This window comes from Vipera ursinii (genome assembly GCF_947247035.1).
Source record: "Vipera ursinii genome assembly, chromosome: Z".
Lineage (NCBI taxonomy): Eukaryota > Metazoa > Chordata > Lepidosauria > Squamata > Viperidae > Vipera > Vipera ursinii.
Genome location: NC_139517.1, coordinates 16205034 through 16224681, shown reverse-complemented (window position 1 = coordinate 16224681; position 19648 = coordinate 16205034). Strand labels below are relative to the sequence as shown.

Below are 19648 nucleotides of genomic sequence, written 5' to 3'. Positions count from 1 at the left end.
TCAGATATCCCGGACCCAGGCCATGTAGGGCTTTATAGGTGATAACCAGCACCTTGAATTTCACCCGGAGGGCAACCGGAAGCCAATGCAGCTCGCGGAGTAGAGGTGTTACATGGGAGTATCGGGAAACCCCCATTACAACTCGCGCGGCCGCATTCTGCACCAGTTGAAGCCTCCGAGTGGTCTTCAAGGGCAGCCCCATGTAGAGAGCGTTACAGTAGTCCAAACGGGAGGTCACAAGCGCGTGAGTAACTGTGCGTAGGGCGTCTCGGTCCAGATAGGGACGCAACTGGCGCACCAGGCGAACCTGAGCAAAAGCCCCCCTGGTCACGGCTCCTATATGGTCTTCAAAATTGAGCCGTGAATCCAGGAGGACGCCCAAGTTGCGAGCCCTATCGACGGGGGGTAACACCTCACCCCCCCATCATTAAGGATGGAATAACTTGGTTAACCCGAGATGCCGATATGCACAGCCACTCAGTCTTGGCGGGATTGAGACGAAGCCTGTTGATACACATGCAGTTGCAAATCAAATTTCTTCCCGAGGATCTGTGAAATCATTACAGAATCAGGGCAGATCCACAGTGAACTGAGAAATTTGCCATGACTCCAGACCCAGTTTTTTTAGGCAGAAAATCCCAGTGGTAACACCCAGTCATCTCCAAGCTAGAAGACTGATATTCAAGGTGCAGGTAATCCTCAACTTATAACCGTTCCTTTACTTCCATCTGAAGTTAAAAAGCACTAAAAAAAAGTGACTTACTGTATGACCATTGCAGCATCCCCATGGTCATGTTATCAAAATTTAGACGCTTGGCAACTGGCTTGTATTTATGACGGTTGCAGTGTCACCCCGGGTCATGTGATCAGATTTGTAATTTTCCCTGCTGGCGTCCGACAAGCAAAGTCAATGGTGGGAAGCCAGATTTGCTGAACAACTGCATGATTCACTTAACCATGACACAAAGTTGTAAAATGGGGCAAAACCCACTTAACAACTGCCTTGCTTAGCAACAGAAATTTGGGGGGCTCAACTTTGGTCATAACTTGAGGACTATCTGAACTGCTTTCTGGGAAGGCCACAAACGAGTGGATTCATCTCAGTGACACTGGTGTTATCTTTCCTTCTCTCATACTTTAGCTGCAAAAGTATTTACCACCTCCATTTTCCTCCTCCAGTTGATGGATGGGTCTAAGGAAACGCTTTTTCCCCAGAATGAAATACTGACATTCAGCCAACGATGCTTCCAAGGAGAGACACATCTGTGGCTGTTAAGCACATTAGCTAAGGACATGTTTCCAAGTTCAGAGGGAGCATAGCAACAGTTACCAGAAGGGATCAGAGATGGGCAATTTACTGCAAGTAGCCAAAAAAAACCCCAACATAATTGGTCCTAAAAACAAAAGGATTGGATGAACATCAGTAGATTCAAGGGATCAAGTGGGCTCTTCCTCTGTTCTTGTGTCCTGCATTTTCCCCCTTTCACTAAGCCTACGGTGAGCTTTGGTGGATGCTTTTATGGCAGCAAAAGCATCCATCCTCCCCCCCCCCCCCCCCCCGCTTCTCAAAATAAAAGAAACAGAATAAAATTTTATACCTCATAGAGTTCCAGAGGGAAGTTGCAAGCCTGGAAAACAAAGCATCAAGATGTAAGTAGCTGCCTGAATAACCTCTGTTCTATCCTGCCTCTTCGTTAAAAATGTAATTTGTGCCCATTCTTAAACCGGACCACCCAACAGCCACTTATAGGACATCTCAAGAAATTTCGTTGTCTAAGGCAAAGGACAAAGATGATTCTCTCCATCCAGAGAAGAGAGTTGAGACTTGTTTCAGTGCTAACGATGAGATAATGAATGCCATTTCAGCAGACTCGGGTCAGGATAAAACACACAGCTCTGTGTTCTCCCAGGAAAAAAAAATAGCTAGAGAGGGTTGCTAAAACCCTCTCTGGACCATCTATCACAGGGGTCTTCAAACTTGGCCCTTTTATGACTTGTGGACTTCAACTCCCAGAATTCCTCAGCCAGCAAAGCTGGCTGAGGAATTCTGGGAGTTGAAGTCCACAAGTCATAAAAGGGCCAAGTTTGAAGACCCCTGATCTATCATTTTGCCTCACATTAAAGCTGATCGGTGTTTGTCACAGTAGATCCTAAAACTGTGAAGGCTACATACAACACAGTGAGTGTATCACACAGAGCCCAAACTGCCTTTAAAAGATAACAACTATGGGTTTGTTTGCTTAGCATATGGCAATGTAAATTAGCCAGGAGACTACACTGCTAAAGCTGAGTAGCAGTTTGGCTACCTAAGACTTCTAACTCTGTTTGGTTCGTGGTCACCCACTTTCCAAAGTGCACCACAGGGGGCGAGCTAGTTCCACACCAGGAAGAAAGACGAGAGGCTTTCCCGTGGCAGCATCCAGGGCCCTTTCCCTCCTCCAAAGCTCTCGCTGGGCTTGCAAATGGGTGTGGCAATTGGGAAGGTCCGTTCCCAGCAGGATTCTAACCCTCTGCATGAAGCACCGGCTCGTCTCCCCACCGAAGTGGTACCTATTTATCTACTCGCGTATAACACGCTTTCGAACTGCCAGGTGGGCAGGAGGTGAGCCAGGTGACAGGAGCTCGCCCCCACCATGCAGTGCTAGGACTCAAACCGCTGAAGCAAAGACCATCTCCAGCATCATTAAGCCACTGAGTCACGCACCTCATCTATGGGATAGCAGTGAAATACGAAGAACATTGCAAGTGGCTCTATTGGAAAAAAAAACAGTTTCTTTTTTAGAGCCTTGCACCGCAGAGGGGTTGCTTCTAATTTTTGTTTACTGACTGGAAGAGCTCTCGCTGGTCACCCATCCCACCCCATCTTTCAGTGAGCTTCTTGCAAACTGCCCTGGGTAAAACTGTCCCAGAGGATAAGAAAGGGCAGTTTTGCTGGTGTTGTGTGGCAGAGCTCAGCGTACGGCTCAGTGTACAGCGTATGGGGTACCAATCCAAACATTGTCATGGAGCCACATGGTTACCTCAAATTTCTGCAGCAGCCCACAGTTTTCTGCATCCGCCACAGGGACACTATAATATTCGCCCTCCTCCTGATTGAGCAATTTGTACCTGGGACAGCAACGCAGACAGGGACATTGGGCAGGGCGGAAGTGGACAAAAGAGGGAGCGAATGAGCAAGAGGGGTGATGGGGAAGAAAATGGAAGGAAACAGGGAGAGGGGAAGAGAATGAATGGATGGAAGCCAAAAATGGGAGGTATTTGCAGGGTTAAATTAAAGGAGAGGAGAGCGAGAGACAGAGGAAGAGAAAGAGGATGGTGCCAACCAAGCAAACAGATAAAATCCAAAAAGACGCCAAGACGGAGAAAGAGAGAGAATATGAGCACTGGTGGCCCACTGAGTTGCTCCATTGTTCTCTTCCATTTTTTTCCTACCCAGATGATTTCCCCTTACCAGCCTTCCAAGGGGCCCTTGAACAGCTCAGAGACTCCAAAGGACATGGCGCCCATGAAGTCATTGCGGGTTGTCCGGTCCCAGTCCCAGACCTCGATGGAGAGGCGCCGATCCATGTCACCTGGCTGCAGGGTGCTGTTGAGTGACAAGGGGAAAGAAGGAGGTTAAAAAAACCTGAAGCGAACAAATTTCCTTATTACTTCACGTTGCGTACTCTTTCCTGGATAGGAAGGCTCTCCACTCGGTCACTCGTGCCCTGGTCATCTCCCATTGGGATTACTGCAATGAGTTCTACCCTTGAACAGCATCCGGAAGCTTCAGCTGGTATGGAAGGAGACTGCGCGATCAACCTTGGGAGCCCAAAGAACGATGCCTGAAACCCCTCTGCTGGGCAAGGTGCACTTTTGGTGCTGATTTGCTTCCGGGTCCAATTCAAGTGTTGCCTATGATCTTTGAAGCCCCGCATGGCATAGGGCCAGGTTACCTATAGAACCATCTTTGCCCCATTATATCAGCCTGTCCCACTTGGTCCCGCTAAAGCAGGGCTTTTCAATCTTTTCACCCACTGTACCACTTTTAGGATATGGCAATATCTGAGTATCACCAGTCACCTAGCAAGGTGTCAAAAACTTGATGACCAAAAAAAAAGGGAGGGGGGGAAAGTGATGAAGTACAGGTAGTTCTCGACACTTAGTGACTGTTAAAAGTTACAATGGCACTGAAAAAGGTGCCCCCCAAGACACAGTCGAGCAAGACACCTGCCTGCCCGCCCGGCGTCGCTCTTCCTCCTGTCTGAGGTTTTCATTGTTGTGAGCATTTCTGTTGAGGATTGGCAGCGGGGGTGGGGTGGGGTGGTGTTTGTTTTTTATTCTCCCCCCCTCCCTCTGGTGGGTGGTTGCAGCAGGTTTTGGTCACTTCACATGACCCTGGGACACTGTGACCGTCATAAATATGAATCAGTTGCCAAGCATCTAAATGTAAATCACAAGACCCTGGAGATGCTGCAACATTCCAGCCGATCGGCGCTTCTTCTGGGCTCAGCAGAAGCGCCAGGATCAGCGCCGAGCTCCATCTGGAGCCTGGCGCTGATCCTGGTGCTTCCGCTGAGCCCTGACAGCCCTGCAGCTCCAGCCGTCTCTCACTCAGGCTTGTGCGGTGCTGCCACTGGTTCAGCTCATTCCTCTCCCCTGCTACCACTTTTCTAGAATGGTCGTGTACCACCTGCCAGGTGCCAATGTTCCACAGGTGGTACCCGTACCACTGGTTGAAAGCCCTGCTTTAGAACATTCTTCCCCCAAAGGTGAGCCAGGCCTCTGGAAAACCTGGTCTCTCAGAAATGTCTCAAGACCTGATTCTGCCATCTTGCTTGGGGCTCAAAGAGGAGCGCACAGCCACGGGGGCTGGTCAGCACCATGAAACACCTCCTCCCACAATTTCTAAGATGGATAAATAAGGCCCGAGGCCTCTCCCGCCTGTACTTACAAAACAAAGGTTTCATTCCAGATAGGATTAAGAGTGGACCTGACGGTTCTGGTCTTTTGCTTTGTGAGATTCTTTGGATCAGGAATCAGCTTGAGTTTCACGTAAGGATCAGAGAGACCGTTGGGATCCATCGGGATCAAGTTCAGCGCTTCTCCAACTGGTAGGGAAAGGAGGGAGGGAAATAGAAACGGTGATAATCGGCTTCTAAAAAAGATTATTAGCTTCCAACTGCCTCCTTGTACCAGAGGGAAGGGTGAGTGGGCAGGAAGGCAGACCTCCTGTGTTTGCTGGTGGGCTGAGGGAGGAGGAACTTCTGGCATCTGTCCTGGGCCACCTGCTGTGGGCTAAGGGGAAACTGCTGCAGCAGCAAACTTGCGTGTGTGAGTGTGTGTGCATGCGTGCGTGCGCGCATGGGGGTGAAGGGGATGGTAGGGTGGGTGAGGAAATCCCCTTCTGTCAAGGAGAATGCAGCAGTGGCTTTCTCGTCACCACCTACGTGCTGGTGTTCCAGAATGCGGGAGAAAGACAGTGATAAAGTGTGCAGGGGAAGGTGTGAAAAGCAGAGGAGGGGAATGTCAAGCTTTGGGGCTAGGAATAGAAACCAGGTGGTGCCCAGCCTTCACCACCCCAATCAGGCCTATTCTTCACCCCGGCCCATCAAAACCGCGGCTGTCTTCTTGTCGGTGCTACAGTCCTCTTCTCTTTCGAAGAGCCTTCCAACCTCCAGTCCCATCACCTGGGCTGCCTCTGTTTTTCATTACTCTTTAATATATTTTTTTATTATTCATTGTTTTCATCTATTTTTCATGACAATAAGTTAATCCCTCTTCGAATGAGAAGGGTTTTTTTGCAACTTCCCGGTCCAGCTTCAGCCCAGCGTTAACTAAACTAAAGAGAGAGAGAGAGAGAGAGAGAGAGAGAGAGAGAGAGGGAGAGAGAGAGAGAGAGAGAGAGAGAGAGAGAGAGAGAGAGAGAGAGAGAGAGAGAGAGAGAGAGAGAGAGAGAGAGAGAGAGAGAGAAGGAACTGCAGAAATGAGTATGCAAATACGCACAAGAAGGTGCACGGGGATTTTACATCGAACAGCAGAACCAAATAAAAAAGCTGAATCTTGGATCCTAAATGAACTGCGAAAGAACCAACTAGATGTTTTAAAAATGCAAAAGGGAGCAAACATGCTTGCATTTATACAATTCACTGAAGGCCTCTCTGAAACAAGTGGAGGGAAAAGGCAGATTTGTGGATGTCTGCTACAGCTCATTTTGTTCCCTATATTCTGAAATTTTTATCACAGAAATGTTTGAAAGAAGGATTAGTTAGTCTGCTCGTGGACTAAAGCTTGCGCTGGCTGAAGGCATATTATTCATCAATGCTTTAAAATGAGGCCTTTTAATTTGTGGCATTAAAGAATCAAGACCAGTTTTTAAGTACAATACTTAGTCGAAGGTAGTTGATCACATGATTGGATTGGGCAGCTACAGAAGTGGAATAAAGAAATAAAATAAATAAATTTGAAATGTTTAGGGCTCCTTCCTGAAAATACTTCTGTCTACCCAATCAATTTCATCAACCCCCCCAAAATCTATGTTACTCCCAAGTAGACTTTTCAAAATATCAATCAAGTTTCTTTGAGGTGTTATAGTCACAAGCATGGAATATTAATAAACTAAGTGATCTTGAGACAAAGAAAGAATTAATAACCTATGTAGAAACTGCAAGTTCAGAAGCTATCTCTGCATATCCAAAGATGGGGAAATAATGGAAACTTATTGCCCAGAAACAATGTTTGTTTGCCTTGGATACTTAGCAAAATCCTGAAGTTTTCCTGAGGACTGCCAAATTTGCAAACGGTTGTTACTTGAAAAAGAGAAATGATGTTAGGCGAACAGTACTGCATTCTCACTTCCGTGCCTTCTCCCATCTTTTCTAAGCTAGCTTGACCCTGAGGGCTTTCTTATTTCTACCTGTTTTCAAAAGCTCCTAATTCCTTAAGTCAGGGGTAGGCAACCTCGGCTCTCATGGACTTCAACTCCCAGAATTCCTGAGCCAGCACAGCTGGCTCAGGAATTCTGGGAGTTAAGTCCATGAGTCATAAAAGAGCCGAGGTTGCCTACCCCTGCCTTAAGTGAAGAGTGAAGAGGTTTTGATTCATAAACAAAATAGGAGTCCCAGTTTCTTCAGCTTGCTTTCTTTTTATAAAGTTTCAGGTCCTCGTATCCTATCACTTTCTATGTGACTTTTAATTATAAGAGGCAATTAATAGCAGCGTTAAAGGAATGTCAGAATTCTTTGAGCTCATCAAAAATCTGGGTAAACTGAATCAATGTAACCCACCATATAAAAGACAGAAGAGCAAAGTACATTCTTTTTGGAAGACTAACCCCATAAAAGGCTTAGTTCCTGATGATGCCACCAATATAAGCTTCAACACTGAAATGTAGAGAACAGGACATCTAATAAAAGGTAAAGGTAAAGGTTCCCCCGCACATGCGTGCTAGTCGTTTCCAACTCTAGGGGCCGGTGCTCATCTCCGTTTCAAAGCCGAAGAGCCAGTGCTTGTCCGAGGACGTCTCCGTGGTCATGTGGCCGGCATGACTAGACGCCAAAGGTGCACGGAACGCTGTTACCTTCCCACCGGAGTGGTCCCTATTTTTCTACTTGCATTTTTACGTGCTTTCGAACTGCTAGGTTGGCAGAAGCTGGGACGGGTAACAGGCGCTCATGCTGCTACGCGGCACTCGGGATTTGACCTGCCAAACTGCCGATCTTCTGATCGACAAGCTCAGCGTCCTAACCCACTGAGCCACCGCGTCTAATAAGATATTAATAAGTGAGTAAACTCATGTGTCCAATTCTATTACACCTCAATGACACCATTTCCTTACCAGTCACCCGGATCTCATCGCTGCCAAATGTCTCAATGTGAAGTTGGAGGCGTCCACGGCGCTCTGTATGGTCAACGCCACACAAACTGGGAACACAATGGACACAGCGTTTGTGCACATTCATCTCACAGCCTGCAGGGGGCAGCAAAGGTTGGCAAATCAGCTGAAAGCAAATGGGAATAAAGAGAATAGATTTCCCTACTCTGACACAAGTTCAATTTATTGCTGACACTGAAAGATTTTTCTAAATATTAAATAAATAAATCTTGGTTATTTTCATTTTCAAAACCTTTGAACTTAAATATGGTTAGTTTGAGTCTTCTGAGCTTTGCATTTGCCTTCTGAGGTCAGAACAAAACAGCAATCAGAACAAAATTTACCTGTTTCAAAAATTCAACAATATTTCAGAATTCCTAGAGTTCTGGTCACAGGATGCAACCTCACATCCCATCAATTCAATCTTCTGAATGTTGTAAGCTTGATGTAAAATGTGTGTGTTCTAAGAGTTTGTTCCAAGATTGTATAAAGGAATTGTATTAACTTGGTAAAATACAACTGTCCAGGAGACGCTTGGAGAAGCATTTACATTGTCCAGAGTTTGAAGAAAGCGTAAGAAAGAAACTAAGAAACAACCCTACTTTAATTTTATTAGTATAATAAAGGATAGAGAGAAACTTGAATAGGGCAGTGTTTAGTATTTTTCAACCCTAGAGACTTTTAGATGGGTGGGCTTCAACACCCAGAATTCTCTAGCCGTACTGGCTGGGGAATCCTGGAAGACGAAGTCCACCCATCTTAGAATTGCTGAGTTTGAGAAACACTAGGATAGGATTTCAAGATTCTGTTAATATAAGGTAAAGGTAAAGGTTCCCCCCCCTGCACATGCGTGCTGGTCGTTTCCAACTCTAGGGGGCGGTGCTCATCTCTGTTTCAAAGCCGAAGAGCCAGCGCTTGTCCGAGGACGTCTCCGTGGTCATGTGGCCGGCATGACTAGACACCAAAGGTGCACGGAACGCTGTTACCTTCCCACTGTAGTGGTCCCTATTTTTCTACTTGCATTTTTTACGTGCTTTCAAACTGCTAGGTTGGCAGAAGCTGGGATGAGTAACAGGCGCTCACTCTGTTACGCGGCACTCGGGATTCGACCCGCCAAACTGCTGACCATTTGATCAACAAGCTCAGCGTCCTAACCCACCAAGCTCAGCGTCCTAACCCACTGAGCCACCACGTCTCTGTTAATATATTCTACTACAATAAAGCAGCATTATTGGAATTTCTGTGTTTCTTGGCCCTGCCTATTTCAAAAGGTTGACACATCAGAACAAAACATTCAGTAGGATCTGGGTCTGTTTGTTCCAAGTTCAAATGAAAACAGATTTCTGCTTCATGCACATCCCTATTTCTAATTTTAAGATATGCCTTCAATTAGTGAAATCACATTTTTTTCTGTTAAGTTAAATATTTTACTACAGGAAGTTACAAATGTCCTATATGAAAGGGGTATCTTTAAAAAAGAGAGATTTCTTTTTTATTCATTTATAGAAGAGGGAGTCTCGTTTAGGAGAGTGCCATCTTGCAGTTTATGGCTGCATAATGTAACAAGCGACATATACTTTGTTTTTTACAAAAAGATTAATCACTGCAAGTCTGTATCATTTATTAACTAAGATGCTTCTAATGAGATAACAGTCTTCTTTGCTACATGCAAACATCTTTCTGATATTACGCTTGAAATGGAGAAGCCATTTGGCTGTGTTTGCAAGCCTATCTCAGAAAAAGCATAGGTCAGATTCATCAAATTAGCTGAAGGCTGTTCACCATCTGTTCTATAACTGATTGCAGAGATCCACTCTGAATCTTTGGGAGAAAGCAAAACCATAATATTGGCCACATCTTCCATTAAAGAAACTAATTATTGGCCCTTAACATACTTACATTCAGGTACCCATATTTGATGCAGTGACTTCTCAGTTATAGATACTGACTGCAGTGGGTTACAGAAAATCTCTTTTTGTATGTATTTTCATTTTTCTACATCCCCGGGGGTGTAAATTTCAGAGGAATCTACTTCTATACACCCAGAATTGATAGAGCTGCCTTGTTCTAATGAAGTTGCAAAATTGCATCTGATTTTCTGCGTACGCCAGATATATTGTCATCTGCCCAACTAATGGTTATTTGGCTATCACTGAACTCCAACAAGGCTTACAATTTTAAAGTCGCTTAATCTTCATCTATACTTTCAAAAACCTACGATAGTAAGATTTGCAACAGACTGCTACTATTAAAGTCGTAGATGGAGGGTCACATTTTAATATTTCCAGTAAACCTGAGAAGCTCTGTTCATGTAAAAAAAAAGTTTCCAATAAGCAGATAGACTCAATATGTGAGAAGAACTAGAATCTTTCTCCTGTGAGGCAGCGCACCAAAGTTGTATCTCTTGCCTATCTGTAGTGCAATATTCTATTTTACAAACTCATTTTGCTGCCCCAAAGGGAACAGTAGGAAGAAAACGATACTTCTTTATCACTTTTTAAAGTGTGTATCAAGTGTAGAAGAATGAAAGAATAAGGGTTGGAATTAACTTTTTTTAAAAAAAAAATAAAGTAGCCACTGAACTAAACTTGAACTAAACTTGATTATTGAAAGCAACCAGTTTTTTTAGCACATGCGATGTAGAGTATTTTAGACGAATGCAGACTCTCACCTTTAAATTATACTGTGTATGTTGTTATGCAAATACACACACAAACTACTACTAATATTGGAAGAATATCTGAAGGACAGTGAAAAAGCTAGTATACCACAAAGGCTTACTAAATACCAGACAGATCAAATTGACCTATAAGAAATATAGAAGAATAGAAAAGAGGCATGGCACAGCAAAGGCTTACATGGCTAGTACATTAAAAAATAATAGTAGGCAAAGCAGATAACAAGTCTTGATGATCAATAAAAACAAAAAGAAAGAAAGAAACACAGTGGCTACTTATGGCTACACAGTGCTTTTTTTGTAAAAGAAAAAGGTGCCGGAACTCACACATGTCATATAACCCGCCTTGCCTACCTTACAAGGTTCCATCCAAAAAAGGTGCCGGAACTCCGTTCTGAACGTTCTATGAGAAAAAAAGCCCTGTGGCTACCCAAAACCAAGCCTTAAGAACAAAGCCATTGTTGAGAAGACAGCAACAGATAGCAAGTGCCACCTCTTCAAGGAAGCTGAAGAAACAGTGAATTACCTGGTTCGCTGTTGCAAGAAGATCGCACAGATTGACTAGCAACAACAGCCTGACCAAGTAGCAACAGTGGTGCATTGGAATATCTGCAAAAAATACCATTTGCCTGCAAGCAAGAATTGGTGGGGCCACAAAATAAAACAAATGTAATAGTAAATGGAGAAGCTAAGGTGCCCTGGGAATTTAAAATTCAAACAGACTATCATATGCCGCATAACAAGCCAGACTTAACAACTGTCAATAAAAAAGAAAAAAGTTTGGATAGTAGATATTGCAGTAGCAATGGAGACAACATAAGAGAAGAGAAAGAAATGGGGTGGGGGATCACAAAATACAAAGACCTGCAAACATAAATAGACAACTGTGGCAAAAGAAAGCAAAGACAGTGGCCATAGTCATAGGCACCTTGGGTGCAATCTCAAAAGATCTGGAGCAGTTCTTAGGCAGCTTTACCTGGAACCTGTGACAATAACTTTAACACCATTGAACAATATTTGCCTATCTTAGGTCCATGGGAAGGACTCGATAGAGGAATAAAAATACAAAATCCAATCTAACCATTTGACTGAATGTGCAACCAACCATACTATTAATAATAAAAATATGATTTATCTGCCTGCCTTGTGTTTTAAGGTGGGATATAATGTTAGAATTGAGGACTTTTTCCATGCCACAGCAGCCCTTAGTTGAAAGAAGCTTTTTGTGACAATCATTTCTACTATTTAGGTAACAGCATTTTAATTCTTTTTCTTATAACAATTCACACGACTCTAGAGAACAATTAATGCTTACTCACAGGTGCATTTCATCCCCTGGTGCACTAGTCCGTACAGGAGCGAGCCACAATGATCACAAAAAGTGGGACTGCTGTAGCTATGGATTTTGAATTTATGCTTATTCCGGGGATCCTGCAAAAGAGAAAATGTATAAACACATGTAATTAGTGAAGGCACACATCCATTATTGTGTGACAGCCAGAAAACAACACTTTTGTTTATCTGAATTCCCACCATCATCTCTAAAAAGCCTATATTCCCTTTTCTCACCATATAGAAAAAGCCAATTTGGTATAGTGGTTAACATGTTGGCCTACAAACCAGGATACAGTTAGTTCTAGGTCTGCCTTAGCCATGAAAGCCAGCTGGTGGACTTTTGGCCAGTCCTTCTCTCTCAGCCCAGCCCACCTCACAGGGTTGTTGTGGACAAAGCAGGAGGAGGAAGTATTAGATATGTTCGCTGTCTTGAATTACTTAGAAAAAAGTAATAAAAGCAGGATAAAAACAATCTAACAATAATATGAATACAGAAAAGATCACGAAATGGTTCGTGGCAGACAGCTTCAAAGGCTGCGCTCTAACAATTACACTATCCAGCCTCCCTCCCTCTCTCTCTCTCTCTCTCTCTCTCTCTCTCTCTCTCTCTCTGTGTGTGTGTGTGTGTGTGTGTGTGTGTGTGTGTGTGTGTGTGTGTGTGCATGCTCGTGTATTTTCTCCACAGCAGAACAAATGGTGTACACAAGGAAATATGTTTGCATCTGTATGGCATAAATCTGCTTTTGCATCCAGAACGGCTGAATATACCCCCAAATTTTATGCAAGAAAAAAAAAGTTGGCAAATTTTGTGCTTCTGAAAGAGAAGAGGCAAATCTTTCCATCTTTTCTAGTTTATTCCTTAATATTTCAGGCCAAGGACAGCAGAAATAGGACCGTGCCAGCTGCTGAAAGTATCCATTCCCTCTGTCAGCAGTATAAATAGCAAGGAAACCAGGACGTTCACCTGGAATGGAGGGAACAGGCCCACTGTCCAAGTTTCCAACTGTCCCCAAAATATATATATTTTTTCTCACCACAATCTCACTTATCTCTCAAAAGACACAGAATTCTGTAATGAAAAAGAGACTTACATCGGTCTGGGGCCCTTTCCCAGCTCCTGGACATTCAAAAGTGACAAATTCATGACATCTTCTGTGTACGACAAAGCTGCACACTGAGAAAGGGGACACAGCAGGAAAAAGTTTAATGAAAAATATAGGTGTGATGTGGGGAAAAAGCAATTCGGCAAAGGAATCGGTGAAAGAAAGGAACAATGGGAAAGAACATGGAAGTCCAGAAAAAATACCGTATATTGTTAAGAATTTAAGAGTTAAAAACACTGTTTGTTAGAAGAATGCTAAGGTAAGATTACAAAAACTGACAATAGAGAAAAGGAACATGTGAAATTGTGTTATCTTAATTCATTACTATCTGCTTTGAAGGCATTGGGTCTCCAATCTCTTCCGCTATACAAAACTGAAATGATAGAACTGTAAATATTTGCAATAAAAATACGCCCTGCTCTCTTCACCTTATAATCTTGTTGTCCATAATATATGCTCTTTCCATGTTACATGTTCTTTTTTCACTCTTTTTACTGAAACAGTAAAGGGGAGGGGGGGAAACGGGGGACAATACTTTCAAAACCTAAGCAATGAAGTGCCAGACATAAAAAAAAATTGAGGCATAATTCATAGTCCTTGACTTACAACCATTCATTTAGTGATCCTTCAAAGTTCAAACAGCATTGAAAAAAGTAATTTACGACCAGTCCTCACACTTATAACCATTGCAGCATCCCCACAGTCACATAATCACATGAACAGACTCTTGGCAACCAGCTTGTATTTATGACAATTGCAGCATCCCAGGGTCATGCGATCACCATTTGCGACCTTCACAACCAGCGTCTGACAAGCCAAGTCAGTGAGGAAAGCCAGATTCACTTAACAGCTGCAGTGATTCATTTAACAACCAAAAAAAAAGATTGCAAAATCAAACAAGATTCACTTAGTAACCACCTTGTTTGGCAATGGAAATTCTGGTCCCAATTGTAGTTTACTGTACTATATTCACGAGATAGATTGGTCTATGGTTTGTGTGTGTGTGTGTGTGTGTGTGTGTGTGTGTGTAAGAATACAAGGCTGCATCTGAGGCACTCTTTTGGCCTAAAGACATTCTGAAAAACATACCAAATTGCTCAGAAAGCATGAATTCTGAGCCAACATGCAAGACATGACATTTTAAAATGACACCTGCAGTTCTTTGTCTGCAAAGTCAGCAAATATTTTACAGTATTGATCGAGTCTCCTGCTTTAATGCAAGCCACTGGAACTTGTTGAGAGAAAGCCAAGATGCTAATCCAGGAGGGCAGGTGTGGGGCGAGAGTGACTTTCTTCTCACCTACAATCCCCCCCTCCCCACCTCTTCTTTCTGCAGCTTTAGGCCTGAGATTTGGAAGAGGGTCTCTATGGCAACAAGCAGGGACAATCTCTGAGTATCCAGCTCAGCGGGGGAAGAGATTGGACCAAACTGGAAGCAGGAGGAGAGAAGATGTTTGCAAAAGGGTGGTTCCAGATGGAGAGTTCCTCGCTGTCTAATCAAGACACTTTGCAGTTACCTAAACCTCCCTCCTTAACAGATTTTGTGTGGTATATTAAAAGAAAAAAAGGTGGGGAGGACTACAAGTTACAAAAAAGACAATTTGCTCCAGACCTGGTCTAAAAGTTCCAGAAATGAAGCAAAGCAGCTGCAGATTAAAAGCTTTAACTGAAAAACAGCAGGAATCTTTAGCTATGGACCTCTCACTCCAACTTTACAACCGGTCCATCTCTTTGAGCTGAGGTGACTTATTTTTAATATTTTTATATTCATGATTTTAATTGTAAGCTGCCCAAGAGTTGCTCTGCAGTGTGAACATATAACTGTAAGGAGGGGTCCTTGGTGCTTTCTGAGCTTGGTTGTTTTCTTGCAGATGTTACATTACCCAAACTCAGTAATATCATCAATGCTAGTGATGATGTGATTAGCAATAGATGATTAGTACTGATGATGTAACTGAAGATGATGTTTGGGTAATGGAACGTCTGCAAGAAAACAACCAAGCTCAGAAACACCAAGGGACCCCCCCACACACACATTTCAACCCTGAGCTACAAATGTTCTCCTTTATTGATATAATTGTAGTAAATTATATAATTCACCATATCAGTGTTCCTCTGTTGTTCTCGCTAACTTACACACACACACACACACACACACACACACCAAACAAGTGCATTTTATAGCTAAACCAACTCATCAGAGACTTGACTCAGGACCATGAGCAGGTAATGTCTCATTATTGTAAGGCTGAGGGTTTCTAAAGAGCAAGTAAAGTTTGACCCTCACGGCTCTTTCATGTGTATGAAGCTATGGAGAATACCTCAGAAGCAAGCCAGCATCAGGATCCCCTCACCAGCTATCCCCTTTATCCCCCGATCCCTATCTTTGGCTGAGCCGTTTCTATAAACATCCCTGGGTTGCCATAGTAACAGAGATCCTTGCCCGAAGCCCCTCTATATGTGAATCCCCTATCTCCAGCCTATGTAAGGTAAGCATAATATGCAAGTCATGTGGGAGGGAGGGAATGTGGTGGTCTAGAAGAGCTGGGAGGGAGGATCTACGGTGGATCTTCCCCAGGAAGTTGGAAGACAAAATGGGGGCGGGAAAGCGTTTGGGTGCTCAAGTTGCTGATGGCAGGGTTGAGCCAAGCACATTTGGAATGAGAGGGGGGGGCACAGTTGATTGGCAGGTGTGATGTAATTGGCAAGTGAGGAGAGGGTGTCGCCTAGCGATCTCCCTGACAGCCCTAGGGTGGTTTCTTAGCAACAGTCAGATTTAGGAAGTGATTTCTAGAACGTCATCCCAGTTCAGGGCAGGGAAAGAAGGAGATGGTGCACACACAACCCAGTCAGTGCCTTTTGAGAGGGAGGGGAACCAAACCTGAGGAACATGCCAAGAGCCAGATGACCATTAATATCTCCATTAGTAAGATATGTGGTTTTGACGGGTGGAGATTTTCTAAATCCTCAGGTGGAACTGCAGAAGACAAAATCTCAGTGAAAATGTTCACCATGAGGGCAATGGGCAAAGAAGGAAATAGGCAGAAGATGCCATGCCTGAGAAAATAAGCACGCCCCTCGCCCGGAGACATATAGTGAGACAGACAGCATACAAAAATATTTGTGAGGATTTTTTGCACTGGTTTGCATGCAAGATGCTGAACGTACAAAACAGAGCTGCTTTGTATACCTTAGATATAGAAAAGTGGAGATGTTAGCAATGTTGAGAGCAGAGGGGTCAGCATACAGTATTTCACAAATCAATTGCAACATCTGTGGACGAAGAGGGAACCTTCCTTTAACATTCTCACCGTTCCCAGTCAAAATATATAATAAAACCAATTTCAGTGGATTTCTGCCTTAGCTACCAAGAAACCTTAGCTGCGTGTCTCCGAGGTGCCTGTAATTCCCAACTCATCCCTCATTCCCCCCGCCTTCCTTTCATGAAATGCAGATGGGAAGCTATAATTTTTCATGAGAAACCAGTGCAGGGAGATACTTCTTAAATAGCTTCGCCCTGTCTGCTATGGGAGAAAATATATAGGTTTCTATCCCAACCCCCAGTGTGGGAAGAAAAACAGCTCAGCAGGAAAATCTCTGAAAAGATAATAATGAAAGGGACTCTCTTCCTCTGGTCCTCCACAAGGAATTAGGGGAAAAATTGCATGTAGATTACTGTAAAAGAAAAATACAACGTGTTGGTAGAAACTACATTTGATTCACTTTAATCTGTAGGGATTCTAAAAATTAGGACCCTTTCATACGTTATGCATTTTCTACTTGGGAAATGGTGTACATAAAATAACATACTATCATAAAATCGGGGCTTTGAGGTCATCTAGTCCGGCTCAATTGAAGAATCCTATACAGGTAGTCCTCAACTTATGACCACAACTGAGCACAAGATTTCAATTGCTAAGCGAAAGTACTGTTAAATGAATTTTGCCCCATTTTATGACCTTTCTTGCCATAGTTGTTAAGTGAATCACTGCAGTTGTTAAGTTAGTAACACAGCTGTTAAATGAATCTGGCCTCTCCATTAACGTGGCTTGTCAAAAGGGACCATATAACCCTGAGACACCGCAACCATCATAAATGAGTCAATTGCCATGCATCTGAATTTTTATCACGTGACCATGGAGATGCTGCAACGGTTGTAAGTGTGAAAAACAGTCATAAATCAGTTTTTTTAGTGCCATTGTAACTTCAAATGGTCACTAAATGAATTGTTGTAAGTCGAGGACAACCTGTGCTCACAGCACTATTTAGCCTTTCCTTAAACACCTTCAGTGAAGGAGATCTGCTCACCCGCTAAGGCCCCACTGTATCACAGTTCTTACCAGCTTTATGAACAAGAAATAATGTTTGCTTAATGTTTACATGAAATTGACCATCCGCAATTTCCTAATTTTGAAAAATAGCTACCTTGCTAGGAACAGTATTATCAAAGTATTTCACTGCTGGGTTCACACATTGTGCTAAACCCAAGTTCAACTACACTGTTGAACAAGCTATCATAATTTGATTCACATACAACACATAAATCACAGGTTAGAAACTACAATAGCAGCTTTTCACATTGCATTAATACCAAACCAAATAACTACATTATAGCTCGACTCAATTCAATTTGTGAATCTAAGCATTACTTGTTTGGCTGGCACCTCTATCCATATGGGGCTTGTCTTCCGATAGCTATTAAAGTTATTAGCCCTATTCTGGGATCTTTTCCTTCCAATCAAATTTCACTTCTCATGCTATTCTTATTCTTCTACTCTAGGGTAAAAGGTAAAGGTTCCCCCGCACATGCATGCTAGTCGTTTCCAACTCTAGGGGCCGGTGCTCATCTCCATTTCAAAGCCGAAGAGCCAGTGCTCCATTGTCATGTGGCCGGCATGACTAGACACCAAAGGTGCACAGAACGCTGTTACCTTCCCACCGTAGTGGTCCCTATTTTTCTACTTGCATTTTTACGTGCTTTCGAACTGCTAGGTTGGCAGAAGCTGGGACAAGTAACAGGTGCTCACTCTGTTACATGGCACTCGGGATTCGACCCACCAAACTGCCGACCTTCTGATCGACAAGCTGAGCGTCCTAACCCACTGAGCCACCGCGTCCCTTTCTTCTACTCTAGCACTAGTCAAATGAGTCTAACTTTTCCAGTTTCAAATGTTCAAGCATGTACCCAAATCTATGCCCAACTAAACCACATAGCTAGTTATAGGGCTGCATCTCCCTGTTGGATAGCCAGACTATTCAGCCTCTGGCTCCTCTAACTGTTGAGATTTATTTCTGTAGTAGCAAAGAGCCAGTGGCAGCCGAGAACAGGAAAACATAAAGGTGCCAAGTAGAAAACAGTGTGTTGGCGTCACACCGAAGTACAGTAGGAGAAGTAGTCACACATATTGGCCAAGGGAATGTAGGTACAAGGTAGCTAGTGACACACCACGCAAGGCCAATTCACATATTGACATATTCACCCACACTGCATCTGGATGGTTACCTTATACACAGTGTGAAAATAAGGCATGAAAAACTGTATATCACAGCTGAACAATTTATTCTACTATCAATGGCCTTTTGGAGGGAAAAGGGATTACATGAAATATATTAAAGGCAGATTGCTGGAAGGGCAGGAACTGATATATGCAAAAGATCAAACTTTATTAAATTCTCTAGCTACACTGAAGAATTACTCCCATTGTCTCCTATCGGCATTCATTGGGCAGGGTATATTAATTGCTAGTCTTGGTGGGGTAAAACGGCCCCTGTAAATGAACAAAGAGTGAATGAAATAAATGAAACAAATTAAATGCAAAAGTGAAAAAGTAAATGAACAGTAAATGAACAAATATCTCTCTATCAGGGAGATGGCCGGTTTAGAAATATGAAATACAAATCAGTAAATAAATAACAAAATGTAAACAGGAATACATGACCAAATGTACATGAATACATAGGGACCACAAGCCAACAGGACAAGTGAAAAATGAAGGTAAAGTGAGGCATGAAGGCAGTGCAGGAGATAGATGTGTATATAAAATATACAAGAATGAAAGAGACATTTCACAGTCCTAAAATAACCCAAAGGAATGTAGTTCAGAGAAACAATAAAACTGGATCGGGGACTCTCTGTGTGTGCAAAAATTGCTTGATTAAAATGGGAATTAGGGAAATTAGAGGCAGCCTGCCCCTGCCCCCACACCCTTTGCTCTTCTCACTTGCCCTCAGAATCTAGCACTACTGAGTCCCAGCTATCTCTGAACAAGATCTTAGCTTGATACATGCACCAGCGTTTCTCAAGTTTGGCTATTTGTAAGATGTCTGAACTTCAACTCCCAGAATTCCCCAGCCAGCATGTGGCTAAGTCCAAAAACCAAGAATTAACCCAGAGCATTGTCTCTTATCCTTCTCACAGCTTGTGGTCGCCTTTTGCACTCAAACAAGAGAACCTATTCAGCCTTTTCCCCCCGGGAATTCATTATCTGTTAAGATGCAAACCCCCGACGCAAGACTGTCATTTACAAAAATTACAATTCGTGCTTACAAACCCTCTTTTAATCAAGAGCAAGCTGTGAGCCAACCAAGCTGACCAGGAGAGCCTCTGAGCATGTGCGGAGCACATTCCTCCTTGTCAACAGCAGCACGCCAAATGCTCTCCGGGCCCCTATGCTTTTGGGA

General features: G+C 43.3%; 1 protein-coding gene across 1 annotated transcript in view; it reads right to left on the bottom strand.

The window, feature by feature from the left end:
- The window catches only part of PRKCG (protein kinase C gamma), a gene marked incomplete at both ends in the record, with an annotated part of 50186 nt that overhangs the window by 15063 nt on the left and 15475 nt on the right, over positions 1-19648 (bottom strand). The window contains 7 exons of the mRNA XM_083376730.1: positions 1599-1628; positions 3021-3108; positions 3452-3586; positions 4934-5090; positions 7817-7948; positions 11849-11960; positions 12956-13038. Coding sequence (XP_083232856.1) covers positions 1599-1628; positions 3021-3108; positions 3452-3586; positions 4934-5090; positions 7817-7948; positions 11849-11960; positions 12956-13038 — 737 coding nt within the window. The remainder of the gene's footprint in view (positions 1-1598; positions 1629-3020; positions 3109-3451; positions 3587-4933; positions 5091-7816; positions 7949-11848; positions 11961-12955; positions 13039-19648) is intronic.